This window comes from Macaca nemestrina, chromosome 14 (genome assembly GCF_043159975.1).
Source record: "Macaca nemestrina isolate mMacNem1 chromosome 14, mMacNem.hap1, whole genome shotgun sequence".
Taxonomy (NCBI): domain Eukaryota; kingdom Metazoa; phylum Chordata; class Mammalia; order Primates; family Cercopithecidae; genus Macaca; species Macaca nemestrina.
The window spans coordinates 12,110,106-12,122,379 of NC_092138.1; the positions used below are offsets into that span (position 1 = coordinate 12,110,106).

Below are 12,274 nucleotides of genomic sequence, written 5' to 3' on the forward strand. Positions count from 1 at the left end.
TTTCTGTCTCTAGAGATCTTCCTATTCTGGGCATATCATGTAGTGTAGAATCACGCAGGACATGGCATTTGTTTTGTGTCTGGCATCTTTCACTTAGTATGTTTCCAAGCCTCATCCGTGTTGTAGCAGGTGTCAGTAATACTTTTTTCCTGTGGCCAAATGCTGTTCCCTTATGTGGATATAGCTGTTTGCTTTATCCATTCACATGTTGATGGACATTTGGATTGTTACCACTTTTTGGCCTTCATAAATAATTCTGTGAACATTTGTGGACAGGTTTTCGAGTGGAGATACGTCTTCATTTCTCTTGGGTGTATACCCACAAATGGGATTGTTGGGTCATATGGTAGCTCTGTGCTGAACTTTTTGAGAAACTTACAGACTTTTTCATAGGGATTGCATTTTACATTTTACATTCTTAGCCGCTGTATATGGGGGTTCTAATTTCTCTCCAGCTTTTCCACATTCTTGTCAACACTTGTTGTTTTCCTTTTTTATTTTTATTTTATTTTTATGTATTTATTTTTTTTCGAGACAGAGTCTCATGGAAGGCAATGGCTTGATCTTGGCTCACTGCAGCTTCCGCCTCCTGGGTTCAAGTGATTCTCCCTACCTCAGCCTCCCAAGTAGCTGGGATTACAAGTGCCCGCCACCACACCCAGCTAATTTTTGTATTTTTAGTAGAGACGGGGTTTTGCCATGTTGGCCAGACTGGTCTTGAACTCCTGACCTCAGGTGATCTGCCCGCCTCGGACTCCCAAAGTGTTGGCATTACAGGCGTGAGCCACCTCGCCACCTTGCCCAGGCTATTTTTTTTGAGATGGAGTCTTGCTCTGTTGCCCAGTCTGGAGTGCAGTGGCATGATCTCAGCTCACTGCAACCTCTGCCTCCTAGGTTCAAATGATTCCCCTGCCTCACTCTCCCAAGTAGCTGGGACTACAGGTGCACACCACCATGCCTGGCAAATTTTTGTATTTTTAGTAGAGACAGTGTTTTGCTGTGTTGGCCAGGTCTGACCTCAAGTGACCTGCCCACCTCAGCCTCCCAGAGTGCTGGGATTACAGGCGTGAGCTACCGCGCCTGGCCCCTCTTTTGAAATTACAGCCATACCAATAGATGTGAAGCGGCATCTTCTCATTTTGATTTGCATTTCACTAGTGACTAATGAGGTTGAGCATCTTTCATATACATATTGGCCATTTATATGTCTACTTTAGGGAGGTGTCTATTCAAATCTTTTGCCCAACCTGTTTCTTTTTACCTAATTGAATGTGGCTATTAGAAAATTTTTAGTTTCCAGGTACAACTGACATTTTATTTCTATTGAATAGCACTGCTTTGGATAGCACCATTTTGAAATTGGTAAGAGGTAAAAAGATTCCAATGAATACTTGATATTCTTCCCTTCATTCTTATGTCATTCCTAGGTCACTAAGATTAACTTTTTCATTATAAGGCAGTAGCACGAGTAACTCTGAAGCAGTAACAGGAATTTCAGTGCAAAGTAGTTTTCCAGGCATCTGATTGCAGGGGGTTGACTTGGGTTAGATAAATGTCCTTTTTAAGAAACCCTGAAAATTAAGGTGGACCCACGCCCTCAAAGCAGGTTGGTTATTTTAATGAGCCGAACAAATACAGTAGTTAAAAGTCACCTTCTACTTTTTACAATGTGATCAGCATCCTGCTTCCAAGTGAGCTTTTCAAATATTAGTATTTTAAAAATTAGTCATTACATCTTATTGAGCTTTCAGAATGTGATACTTTATTATAGATTTGTTGCCTTGAAAACTTATTATGAGGCTGAGTACAGTGGCTCACGCCTGTAATCCCAGCACTTTGGGAGGCCGAGGCGAGCGGATCATGAAGTCAGGAGATGGAGACCATCCTGGCTAACACAGTGAAACCCCGTCTCTACTAAAAATGCAAAAAAATTAGCCAGGCATGGTGGTGGACGCCTGTAGTCCCAGCTACTCAGGAGGCTGAGGCAGGAGAATGGCGTGAACCTGGGAGGCGGAGCTTGCAGTGAGCCGAGATTGCGCCACTGCACTCCAGCCTGGGCAACAGAGGGAGACTCCGTCTGAAAAAAAAAAAAAAAGAAAACTTATTATGAAATATTGAGCTTATTTTTCTAGGAATCTAATACAGAAAATGTTTGATCAAAATATACATGTTTCCCAGGATGGAATGGTCATATTAAATTTGTACATGGGTGATTCACCCAGATTCTTTGAGGTTTAGTTTCCAGTTAATTACTGGTGGTGCTTATCGCCTCCTTGTCTATGACTGTGTTTTCAGGGAACAGCTCGTGAACACCAGGAAGTACAGCTACCCCTAAAATCCCTCTGCACCAATATGTGAAAAACAACCTGGCTGTTTAGAGTAGAATATATAATTCATTTAAGAACTATTTTGTTGAATTATGGCCCGGCACCGTGGCTTACTCCTATAATCCCAGTGCTGCAGGAGGCTGAGGCAGGAGGATCACTTGAGGACAGGAGCTGGGGGCTGCACTGAACTGTGATAGTGCCACTGCACCGCAGCCTGGGCAACAGAGTGAGACTGTCTCAAATTTTTTTGGCCAGGCGTAGTGGCTCACTCCTGTAATCCCAGCACTTTGGGAGGCTGAGGCGGGTGGATCACAAGGTCGGGAGATGGAGACCATCCTGGCCAACATGGTGAAACCTTGTCTCTATTAAAATACAAAAAATTAGCCCGACGTGGTGGCGCGAGCCTGTAGTCCCAACTACTCGGGAGGCTGAGGCAGGGGAATAGCTTGAACCCAGGAGGCAGAGGTTGCTTTGAGCCGAGATCATGCCACTGCGCTCCAGCCTGGGCGACAGAGCGAGACTTCGTCACAAAAAATATATATATATAAAATCAAAAATAAAAATGATTTTGTTGAACTCAGAGTTTTTTCTTCTTTATAATATGTTGAATCCCAAAAGAAGCTAAGAAGCATTTTCATAGTTTCCCTGAAAATGATTCAACAAAATTTCTATAAATATAAAATTGTATGTAAAAGATCTTGATGGCATTTTATGATCCTTCTTTTATTTTCCTAAGTGGAGGCTGTATTTTTCCATGCATAAGTAAGTAGATGGGGGAAGATAACAAAAATATATATTTTTTGGAAGAATAAAGTCACTTGGAGACAGAAATAGCTTCAGATATTTCAAATTGCAGCAGTATCTGAACCCTCAGATAGTTGCAAGCACTAATGTGATTTTGGTGGGGAGGGGAGCTAAGGGGAATGGATGGAAAAGCATGCATCAAATTGCCATAATTTTTATAGAAATTATTAACCCGGGAGATATGGAAGATATTATTTACCCAGGAGATCAACCCTGGGGGTAAACACCGTATAATTATTTAAGTGTTCTTTTTTTTTTTTTTTTTTTTTTTTTTAACTGTTCGGTTTTCACTCTGATTTCCAGAGGAAACATGGTTTTCATACCAATGCAAGGTGGAAATTTAAGTGTACAGATCAGGGATGTGAAGGATATTCACGTTGTTGTGCGACAGATCTCTAGAAATTAATTCGGTAACACTGGGCCTCGATGCTCACTAAACACCAATTTCCCTCCCCCCCTTCTGTCCCTGGACAGCCACCTTTCTATTTTGTTTCTGTGATTTTGATGACTTTAGGTACTTCATATGAATGGAATCGTATAGCATTTGTCCTTCTATGACTGGCTTATGTTTTCACTTAGTGTAATGTTGTCTGCATTCATCCATGTTGTAGTATGTGTCGGTATTTCCTTCTTTGTAAAGGTGGCGTAATATTTCATTGTATGTGTATGCCACATTTTGCTTGTCCATTCATTCCTCTGTGACCCCTTGGGTTGCATTCGCCTCTTGGTAATGGTGAGTGATGTGGCAGCTAACATGAGAGTGCAGATGTCTCTTGGGGATCCTGCTTTAAATGCTTCTGGGTTCATACCCACAAGTGGGTTGTTGGATCATATGGTCATCTTTTCTCTTTTCATGCAGAGCGAGCTTTTTCCAAGAGTAGCAGGTGCTGCGAGAATCTCATTCCTACTGTGTGGGTCCTGCTTTCATTTCCTATTCTCTCTCCCCTCAAAACCCCTGAAGTATAGCATACCTATACACACCCATTCGGATGATCTTTCCCCGAGGGATGGCTTTACAGGTGTTATCACCACAGCGTCTCTGCTGTTGCCCCAGGAAACGTTCCGTGTCCTCAGAGCTCCCAAACACCAGATTTGTTTGATGCGATTTCATTTGTGGGCATGCATCCCTGTGTTCACAAGCACCTTACTCCAAAAGGCTGTTGTTTGCCTAAGCCTTGTTTCTGTCCAGGCCTGAGAAAACAAAGTTCCCAGAGGAGGAAGAGGTGCTGTGCTTGTCACCGTCCACCACTAAGCAGGAATGGGACACAAATGTGTCTCCACGTTGTGGGCAGCATGTCAAGTAGTGGAGTATTTGCAGACTCTTGATGATGACACAGTAAGAAATGTTCGCCATGTGCCCAGCACACGGACATGCTGTATGTGTTCGTCTGTAAGATGGCGTTTTCCCGTGCACTGCACTCTGACACTTAACATTCTGTTCCCCGCTTTTTTCAGGCTTTTGTTTTTAGCATTAGCTGCAGCCCACTACGTTGATGTCCTGCTTGGGTTTGTAGCAATTTGGCAAGTAGCTGTGAAGAGCTTGCTCTCTGGAGCGTGTCTGTTGGAGCTGGAGTTTGGCTTTGCCTCTTAGTAGGTGGGTGACTGTGAGCCATTTAAGGAGCCTGGGCCTCAGTTTCCCTTTTCCGAAAACGGGATAGTATACTACTACCTCACATAACTGTCAAGAAGAATAAATGAGGCTGGACGCAGTGGCTCATGCCTGTAATCCCAGCACTTTGGGAGGCCAAGGCGGCCGAATCACTTCAGGTCAGAAGTTCAAGACCAGCCTGGCCAACATGGTGAAACGCCCATCTCTACTCCCAGCTACTTGGGAGACTGAGGCAGGAGAATTGCTTGAACCCGGGAGGTGGAGGCTGCAGTGAGCCAGAGATTGTGCCATTGCACCCCAGCCTGGCGACAGAGCAAAACTGTCTCAAAAAAAAATAAAAAATAAATAAATAAAAGAGCGAGTAGATGTGGAGGGCTTAGAAGAGCTCCTGGCATAAAGTGACTTGTCACGGCATATTGGCCAGTTGTTACACTGACCTTGACACTCACTCTTCCTCCTTTTCACTTTGTTGTTATCTGGATTCTGTGTGGCTTCTGCCCTCCTCTGCTGTTGACTTTCCCAGCATGGTGAGACTGTGTGTGAAACCCTCCGGTGCCTAAGCTTATGGTGGACAGGAGGAGGCCAGAAGTTCAAATGCATCAAGAGGTCTTGTTAGTGGAGTGGCCACTGCATTCCCTTTTCTTTTTTAGCCAACCTGGAATTCGGAGTTTGAGCTCTGAACGAGGGAGACCTGGGCTGGTGTGGTGTGGGGTGGAGTGGTGCGGTGCGGAGCTGTGCAGTGTGAGCTGGTGTGGTGAGTGGAGTGGAGCGGTGCGGAGCTGTGCAGTGCGAGCTGGTGTGGGGTGGTGCAGAGCTGTGCAGTGTGAGCTGGTGTGGGGTGAAGTGGTGCGGAGCTGTGCCGTGTGAGCCGGTGTGGTGTGGAGTGGTGCGGAGCTGTGCAGTGTGAGCTGGTGTGGGGTGAAGTGGTGCGGAGCTGTGCAGTGTGAGCTGGTGTGGTGTGGAGTGGTGCGGAGCTGTGCAGTGTGAGCTGGTGTGGGGTGAAGTGGTGCGGAGCTGTGCAGTGTGAGCTGGTGTGGGGTGGTGCGGAGCTGCGCAGCGTGAGCTGGTGTGGAGTGTGGAGTGGAGTGGTGTGGAGCTGTGCAGTGTGAGCTGGTGTGGAGTGTGGAGTGGAGTGGTGTGGAGCTGTGCAGTGTGAGCTGGTGTGGAGTGGTGCGGTGTGGAGCTGTGCAGTGTGAGCTGGTGTGGAGTGGTGCGGAGCTGTGCAGTGTGAGCTGGTGTGGTGTGGAGTGGTGCGGAGCTGTGCAGTGTGAGCTGGTGTGGGGTGAAGTGGTGCGGAGCTGTGCAGTGTGAGCTGGTGTGGAGTGGTGCAGAGCTGTGCAGTGTGAGCTGGTGTGGTGTGGAGTGGTGCGGAGCTGTGCAGTGTGAGCTGGTGTGGGGTGAAGTGGTGCGGAGCTGTGCAGTGTGAGCTGGTGTGGGGTGAAGTGGTGCGGAGCTGTGCAGTGTGAGCTGGCGTGGAGTGGTGCAGTGCGGAGCTGCGCAGCGTGAGCTGGTGTGGAGTGTGGAGTGGAGTGGTGTGGAGCTGTGCAGTGTGAGCTGGTGTGGAGTGTGGAGTGGAGTGGTGTGGAGCTGTGCAGTGTGAGCTGGTGTGGAGTGGTGCGGTGTGGAGCTGTGCAGTGTGAGCTGGTGTGGAGTGGTGCGGAGCTGTGCAGTGTGAGCTGGTGTGGTGTGGAGTGGTGCGGAGCTGTGCAGTGTGAGCTGGTGTGGGGTGAAGTGGTGCGGAGCTGTGCAGTGTGAGCTGGTGTGGAGTGGTGCAGAGCTGTGCAGTGTGAGCTGGTGTGGTGTGGAGTGGTGCGGAGCTGTGCAGTGTGAGCTGGTGTGGGGTGAAGTGGTGCGGAGCTGTGCAGTGTGAGCTGGTGTGGGGTGGTGCGGAGCTGCGCAGTGTGAGCTGGCGTGGAGTGGAGTGGTGAGCTGTGCAGTGTGAGCTGGTGTGGAGTGGTGCAGTGCGGAGCTGTGCATGTGAGCTGGTGTGGGGCGGTGCAGAGCTGTGCAGTGTGAGCTGGTGTGGAGTGGTGCAGTGCGGAGCTGTGCAGTGTGAGCTGGTGTGGGGCGGTGCAGAGCTGTGCAGTGTGAGCTGGTGTGGAGTGGTGCAGTGCGGAGCTGTGCAGTGTGAGCTGGTGTGGGGCGGTGCAGAGCTGTGCAGTGTGAGCTGGTGTGGGGTGAAGTGGTGCGGAGCTGTGCAGTGTGAGCTGGTGTGGGGTGGTGCAGAGCTGTGCAGTGTGAGCTGGTGTGGAGTGGAGTGGTGCGGAGCTGTGCAGTGTGAGCTGGTGTGGGGTGAAGTGGTGCGGAGCTGTGCAGTGTGAGCTGGTGTGGGGTGGTGCGGAGCTGCGCAGTGTGAGCTGGCGTGGAGTGGAGTGGTGAGCTGTGCAGTGTGAGCTGGTGTGGAGTGGTGCAGTGCGGAGCTGTGCATGTGAGCTGGTGTGGGGCGGTGCAGAGCTGTGCAGTGTGAGCTGGTGTGGAGTGGTGCAGTGCGGAGCTGTGCAGTGTGAGCTGGTGTGGGGCGGTGCAGAGCTGTGCAGTGTGAGCTGGTGTGGAGTGGTGCAGTGCGGAGCTGTGCAGTGTGAGCTGGTGTGGGGCGGTGCAGAGCTGTGCAGTGTGAGCTGGTGTGGGGTGAAGTGGTGCGGAGCTGTGCAGTGTGAGCTGGTGTGGTGTGGAGTGGTGCAGAGCTGTGCAGTGTGAGCTGGTGTGGTGTGGAGTGGTGCGGAGCTGTGCAGTGTGAGCTGGTGTGGTGTGGAGTGGTGCGGAGCTGTGCAGTGTGAGCTGGTGTGGGGTGGTGCGGAGCTGTGCAGTGTGAGCTGGTGTGGTGTGGAGTGGTGCAGAGCTGTGCAGTGTGAGCTGGTGTGGTGTGGAGTGGTGCGGAGCTGTGCAGTGTGAGCTGGTGTGGGGTGGTGTGGAGCTGTGCAGTGTGAGCTGGAGTGGTGCGGAGCTGTGCATGTGAGCTGATGTGGAGTGGAGTGGTGCGGAGCTGTGCATGTGAGCTGGTGTGGAGTGCAGAGCTGTGCAGTGTGAGCTGGAGTGGTGCAGAGCTGTGCAGTGTGAGCTGGTGTGGGGTGAAGTGGTGCGGAGCTGTGCCGTGTGAGCCGGTGTGGTGTGGAGTGGTGCGGAGCTGTGCAGTGTGAGCTGGTGTGGGGTGGTGCGGAGCTGCGCAGCGTGAGCTGGTGTGGAGTGTGGAGTGGAGTGGTGTGGAGCTGTGCAGTGTGAGCTGGTGTGGGGTGGTGTGGAGCTGTGCAGTGTGAGCTGGAGTGGTGCGGAGCTGTGCATGTGAGCTGATGTGGTGTGGAGTGGTGCGGAGCTGTGCATGTGAGCTGGTGTGGAGTGCAGAGCTGTGCAGTGTGAGCTGGAGTGGTGCGGAGCTGTGCAGTGTGAGCTGGAGTGGTGCGGAGCTGTGCAGTGTGAGCTGGTGTGGAGCGGTGCGGAGCTGTGCAGTGTGAGCTGGTGTGGAGCGGTGTGGAGCTGTGCAGTGTGAGCTGGTGTGGAGCGGTGCGGAGCCGTGCAGTGTGAGCTGGTGTAGAGCGGTGCGGAGCTGTGCAGTGTGAGCTGGTGTGGAGTGGAGTGGTGCGGAGCTATGCAGTGTGAGCTGGTGTGGGGTGGAGCGGTGCGGAGCTGTGCAGTGTGAGCTGGTGTGGGGTGGAGCGGTGTGGAGCTGTGCAGTGTGAGCTGGTGTGGGGTGGAGCGGTGCGGAGCTATGCAGTGTGAGCCGGTGTGGTGTAGGGTGCTTTGGTGTAGAGTGGTGTGGTGTGGCGTGGTTTGGTTTGGTGTGGTATGGTATGTGATGTGTGGTGTAGAGCAGTGTGATGTATGGTGTTGTGTGGAGCAGTATGTGATGTGTATGGTTTGGTGTGTTTGGAGTAGTGTGATGTGTGTGGAGTGGAGCAGTCTGATGTGTGGTATGTTGTGTGTGTGGTGTGTTGTGTGGGGTGTGGAGTGGTGTATGGTGTGGTTTGGTGTGGAATGGTGTGTGGCGTGTTGTGTGGAGTGGTGTGTGTGTGGAGTGTGTGATGTGTGTATGTGGAGTGGTGTGTGTGGTTTGGTGTGAAGTGGTGTGTGTGTGGTGGTGTATGGTGTGCTGTGGTTTTGTGTGTGTGCCGTGGTGTGTGTTGTGTGGAGTGGTGTGGCATAGTGTGGTGTGTGGTTTGGTGTGGAGTGGCATGGTGTGGTGTTGTGTGGAGCAGTGTATGGTGTGGTATGTGATGTGTGTGTTGTGTGGTGTGATGTGGTTTGGTGTGGAGTGGTGTGTGTGGTTTGGTGTGTGTGATGTGGAGTGGTGTGTGGTGTGGTGTGTGTGTGGTGTGGAGTGGTGTGTGTGTGGTGGAGTGTGGGTGGTGTGTGTCGTGGTGTGGTTTGATGTGAAGTGGTGTGGTTAGGTGTGGAGTGGTGTGTGTGGTGTGGAGTTGTGGCGTGGTGTGGTTTGGTGTGGAGTGGTGTGTGGTGTGGTCTGGTGTGGTGTGGAGTCATATGGTGTGTAGTGTGTGTGGTGTGTGTGTGATGTGGAGTGGTGTGTGTGGGGTGCGGAATGGTGTGTGTGGAGTGGTGTGGGTGGTGTGGAGTGGTGTGCGTGGTGTGTTGTGGCGTGGTGTGGTTTGGTGTGTGTGGTGTGGTTTGGTATTGTGTGGTGTGGAGTCATGTGGTGTGTAGTGTGTGTGGTGTGGAGTGGTGTGTGTGGGGTGTGTGGAGTGGTGTGGGTGGTGTGGAGTGGTGTGTGTGGTGTGGAGTTATGGCGTGGTGTGGTTTGGTGTGGTGTGTGGTGTGGTGTGTATGTGGTGGTGTGGAGTGGTGTGTATGTGGTTTGGTGTGGTGTGTCGTGTGTGGTGTGTGGTGTGTGGTTTGGTGTGTGTGTGGTGTGTGTCGTGTGGTTTGATGTGTGTGTGGTGTGTGTGTCGTGGTGTGGTGTGGTTTGGTGTGTGTGTGGTGTGTTGTGTGTGGTGTGTCGTGGTGTGGTTTGGTGTGTGTGGTGTGGTGTGGTGTGGTTTGGTGTGGTGTGAGGTGTGTCGTGTATGTGGTGTGTGTGTCGTGGTGTGGTTTGGTGTGGAGTGGTGTGAGGTGTGTCGTGTGTGGTGTGGTGTGGTTTGATGTGTGTCGTGGTGTGGTTTGGTGTGGAGTGGTGTGTCGTGTGTGTGGTGTGGTGTGTGTGTGGTGTGTGCGGTGTGGAGTGGTGTGCGGTGTGTGGTGTGTGCGGTGTGGTGTGTGTGTGGTGTGGTTTGATGTGGAGTGGTGGGCGGTGTGGTGCGGTGTGTGTGTGTGGTGTGTGTGGTGTGGTGTGTGTGTGGTGTGGTTTGGTGTGGAGTGGTGGAGAGGTGTGCGGTGTGTGGTGTGTGTGGTGTGTGTGTGTGGTGTGGTTTGATGTGTGTGTGGTGTGGTTTGCTGTGGAGTGGTGGGCGGTGTGGTGCGGTGTGTGTGTGTGGTGTGGTGTGTGTGTGGTGTGGTTTGATGTGTGTGTGGTGTGGTTTGGTGTGGACTGGTGTGCGGTGTGTGGTGTGGTGTGTGTGTGGTGTGGTTTGATGTGTGTGTGGTGTGGTTTGGTGTGGACTGGTGTGCGGTGTGTGGTGTGTGTGTGTGTGGTGTGGTTTGGTGTGGACTGGTGTGCGGTGTGGTGTGTGGTGTATGTGGTGTGGTGTGTGTGTGGTGTGGTTTGGTGTGGAGTGGTGTGCGGTGTGGTGTGTGTGTGGTGTGGTTTGATGTGTGTGTGGTGTGGTTTGGTGTGGACTGGTGTGCGGTGTGTGGTGTGTGTGTGGTGTGTGTGTGTGTGGTGTGGTTTGGTGTGGACTGGTGTGCGGTGTGGTGTGTGGTGTATGTGGTGTGGTGTGTGTATGGTGTGGTTTGGTGTGGAGTGGTGTGCGGTGTGGTGTGTGTGTGTGGTGTGGTTTGATGTGTGTGTGGTTTGGTGTGGAGTGGTGTGCGGTGTGGTGTGTGTGTGGTGTGGTTTGATGTGTGTGTGGTGTGGTTTGGTGTGGAGTGGTGTGCGGTGTAGTGTGTGTATGGTGTGGTTTGGTGTGGAGTGGTGTGTGGTTTGGTGTGGAGTGGTGGGCGGTGTGGTGTGTGTATGGTGTGGTTTGGTGTGGAGTGGTGTGTGTGGTGTGGTTTGGTGTGGAGTGGTGTGTGTGGTGTGGTTTGGTGTGGAGTGGTGTGCGTTGTGTGGTGTGTGTGGTATGGTGTGTGTGTGGTGTGGTTTGATGTGGTGTGTGTGGTGTGGTTTGCTGTGGAGTGGTGGGCGGTGTGGTGCGGTGTGAGGTTGCTGATTGGTCCTCTGGGTGCCCAGAACCTCCGCTGTGTCGGGCAGGAGGAAGCAGGGCCTGGTTGGCGCTCTCCTGGAGGAGCTGCGTTTCCTGGGCTGGAGTGGAGTCCGGACCCGCTGGCTTTTGCTCGGGTCCAGAGGTGGCGGTGGGGAGCTGATCTCTAGGTCAGGCTGTTCCTTTTCAGCAGCAGACACGGGAGGGTCCAGGCCAAGCACTGAGCGCCAGCGGCACTGGGTTGGGGAGGGCGGCCCCATCTTTGGTTTCCATCGCATGTGGCTGTCAGGCTGAGGTGTTGGTTTGGGTGTTTCATGCGTGTGTATCTTCCTTGCAGGCGGTGTTGGTGAATAACATCACCACAGGCGAGAGGCTCATCCGAGTGCTGCAAGGTAAGTTCCGCTCGCTCCTCCACGCCAGGCGCTGTTTTTAGGAGGAAGCTCTATTTCTCTCGTTCTTCTCTAGGCCCAGGTGGGTCTCCATGATAATCTCATGGCAGATAGTATCATGAGTCACTGAGCAATCTTTATTCTTTTTGCCTAACTCTATCTCATTGAGAGACTTTTCCTTTTAAAACAATATTGCCAAATACATTGCAAGCTGTTAGATACAGAAGAGTTCAGAATGTCACTCATGAATGTGTTAAGAAATAGAAATAGTACTTACGACAGGCACATGCTCTGTTACATATACACATGGTATACATGTGACCTGTGAATTGGGTCATGCTGAATTTCGATTGCATGAAACTTGGAAAACCTGACCAGCACAATTTAGTTCCCCCTCTTTGCTCCTGTGACTCCACTTGGCAGCTGGGGACTGGTTTTCCTTTGAGTCCTTCTGAAGCAGCCACGGGGCGGGAAATGGGGTGCTGTCCTTTGTCGAGGGGTGGGCTCCTCCTTCCTCTGTGACAGGAGGGTCAGCCAGGTCCATACTGTTGGGCTACATCATCTGTTGGGTTGAATAATTTTTACTCTAAAAGTGTGGCTACTGGGAAGTTAAAAATTCCCTATACAACTTGCATTAGAGTTCTTTTGATCATTGCTGGTTTAGAGTTCTAGTTCTAAGTCAGGTTCTAAGAATATTAGAAAGTCTTATGTGAAAAGGAGTCACTTTGTGAAATGTGTTTGGGGGAAACATAGGGTTACACAGAGTTGAAGAGGCTGCCTGGCTGCGGGGCTGAGGGTAGGGGGGTATCACGTAAAGGTTCAGTTGGACAGCAGTTTTGATAGAGCATACATGTCGAGTAACTCCACCAAAGTCAACACAGGGAACATATTCATCACCCC

The 12,274-nt window shown here is 51.4% G+C and overlaps 1 protein-coding gene across 2 annotated transcripts in view; it reads left to right on the plus strand.

Annotated features, from left to right (window-relative positions):
• LOC105498762 (golgi membrane protein 1) overlaps positions 1-12,274 on the plus strand; it is a 76,271-nt gene that overhangs the window by 39,275 nt on the left and 24,722 nt on the right. For both annotated transcript variants that reach the window (XM_011771089.2, XM_071077601.1), the window contains exon 4: positions 11,323-11,377. In XM_011771089.2, the coding sequence (XP_011769391.2) occupies positions 11,323-11,377 (55 nt within the window). The remainder of the gene's footprint in view (positions 1-11,322; positions 11,378-12,274) is intronic.